At 41.0% G+C, this 1,539-nt stretch overlaps 1 protein-coding gene across 1 annotated transcript; it reads left to right on the top strand.

Annotated features, from left to right (window-relative positions):
* The first annotated feature begins 263 nt into the window (after positions 1 to 263).
* Positions 264 to 1,209, top strand: LOC149241374 (17.8 kDa class I heat shock protein-like). Its single transcript, XM_089373939.1, has 2 exons — positions 264 to 631; positions 737 to 1,209. The coding sequence occupies exons 1-2, from the start codon at positions 424 to 426 to the stop codon at positions 1,003 to 1,005; spliced, it is 477 nt and encodes a 158-aa protein (XP_089230065.1). The 5' UTR covers positions 264 to 423; the 3' UTR covers positions 1,006 to 1,209.
* The last annotated feature ends 330 nt before the right edge of the window (positions 1,210 to 1,539 follow it).

Raw genomic sequence — 1,539 nt, 5'->3', positions numbered from 1 at the left:
TTTGTAGATTTCATATTTCGAAAACCACATTTTCTAAGGAGCAAATTTCTCTGCATTTAAAGGAAAATCTGTGGGCATATACGTGTCCATCATGCGTGTTCAATGGAATTCGCTAGAAGGCTTGAGAAGCACCCCTGTTCAATAGAACTCGCTAGAAGGCTTGAGAAGCACCCCTGTTCAATGGAACTCGCCAGAAGGCTGTTCAATGGAACTCGCCAGAAGGCTTGAGAAGCACCTTTATTCGTGAACATTCTACCCATCGCCCGCTATATAAGTGTTCCCAATTTTGTGATATATATCCACGGTGGAAAATTTCCTGCGTTTGGCGAAGTTATAGCATTTAGAGTAGTATAAGTTGTGTTCAGCTGTGTTCTGAGTCGAGAGGAGTATCAGTTGTGTTCTGAGTCGATATTCACAGTAAGCATGTCTCTCGTTCCACGCCTCTTCGGTAGCCGATCAAGCGTTTTCGATCCATTCTCACTGGACATATGGGACCCTTTTGTAGGGGCTAATTCTCCATTCTCCAGAGATTTAGGACACTTTCCAAGGGATGACGCAACAGCCATCGCCAACACTCAGCTCGATTGGAAAGAAACACCTGAAGCGCACATTTTCAAGGCTGATCTTCCAGGTATTCATCATTTTTATTAGGGGGTTTCTGTTCATTTTGTTGATATTTGGCGGATTTGTTACTGTAACTGTATTGTGCCTGGGATTTACCTTTTCATTCTGGCAGGTCTGAGGAAAGAGGAGGTAAAGATCGAGGTGGAAGACAACCGAGTTTTAAAGATAAGCGGGGAACGCAAGAAAGAAGAAGAGCAAAAGAACGACCAGTGGCACCGAATTGAGCGGTCCTACGGTAAATTTCTGCGGCGTTTCCGGCTACCAGAAAATACCAAGGTGGACGAGGTGAAGGCTTCAATGGAAAACGGCGTGTTAACTGTTACAGTACCCAAGCAGCCTCAGCCTAAACCTGAAGTTAAGGCCATTGAAATCTCTGGTTAACTGAACGGAAAATATTTGTAAATAGCGGCTGCGTATACAGGTTTACCTTTTATTTAGCGGGTTGTTTTGTTTTGGGTTTTAGATGGTTTGGGTTTTCAGATGTACTGTAGAGCCCATGTGGCAAAGACATGGTAGTCTTGAATGTAAATGGTTGACGGCTTATAAGCGTTGAAATAATGAAATAGATGGCTATTTTACCCTCTTTGATTGTTGTCGTCTATATTGCTTTTGTTTGCATAAGGGCGAAATCTCTCTGGTTTTGGCTTGGATGGATCATAAATTACGGCAAATTAGTTACCATTTTGTAACTGCCCTGTCATTTTAATCCGGTGTACTGGTTATTAGGTTTCTATTTAAAATTAGTTTCAAAAACTTGTATTTCTGATTTGAGTTCTTGGGTGTTGGGTGTATTGTAAAAACCCATTATTTACTGAAATAATACGTACAGAAAAACTCTCTTTGAATAGAAAGCTTTCTTTTGAATAAAAAGCCAAGCAAACTCTCTTTGGATAGAGAGTTTTCTTTTGAAGAAAA

The sequence above is a fragment of the Pinus tabuliformis genome, chromosome 8 (genome assembly GCF_031772625.1).
Source record: "Pinus tabuliformis cultivar Carrire ecotype Pingquan chromosome 8, CPIR1, whole genome shotgun sequence".
Taxonomy (NCBI): domain Eukaryota; kingdom Viridiplantae; phylum Streptophyta; class Pinopsida; order Pinales; family Pinaceae; genus Pinus; species Pinus tabuliformis.
This window is presented reverse-complemented; position numbering and strand designations above follow the sequence as displayed.

Bases quoted from the DNA above. Each gene is read 5' to 3' on its own strand.
- LOC149241374 (XM_089373939.1), top strand. From the start codon at position 424: ATGTCTCTCGTTCCACGCCTCTTCGGTAGCCGATCAAGCGTTTTCGAT. The intron at 632-736 runs GTATTCATCATT...TCATTCTGGCAG, and splicing joins TTTCAAGGCTGATCTTCCAG to GTCTGAGGAAAGAGGAGGTA.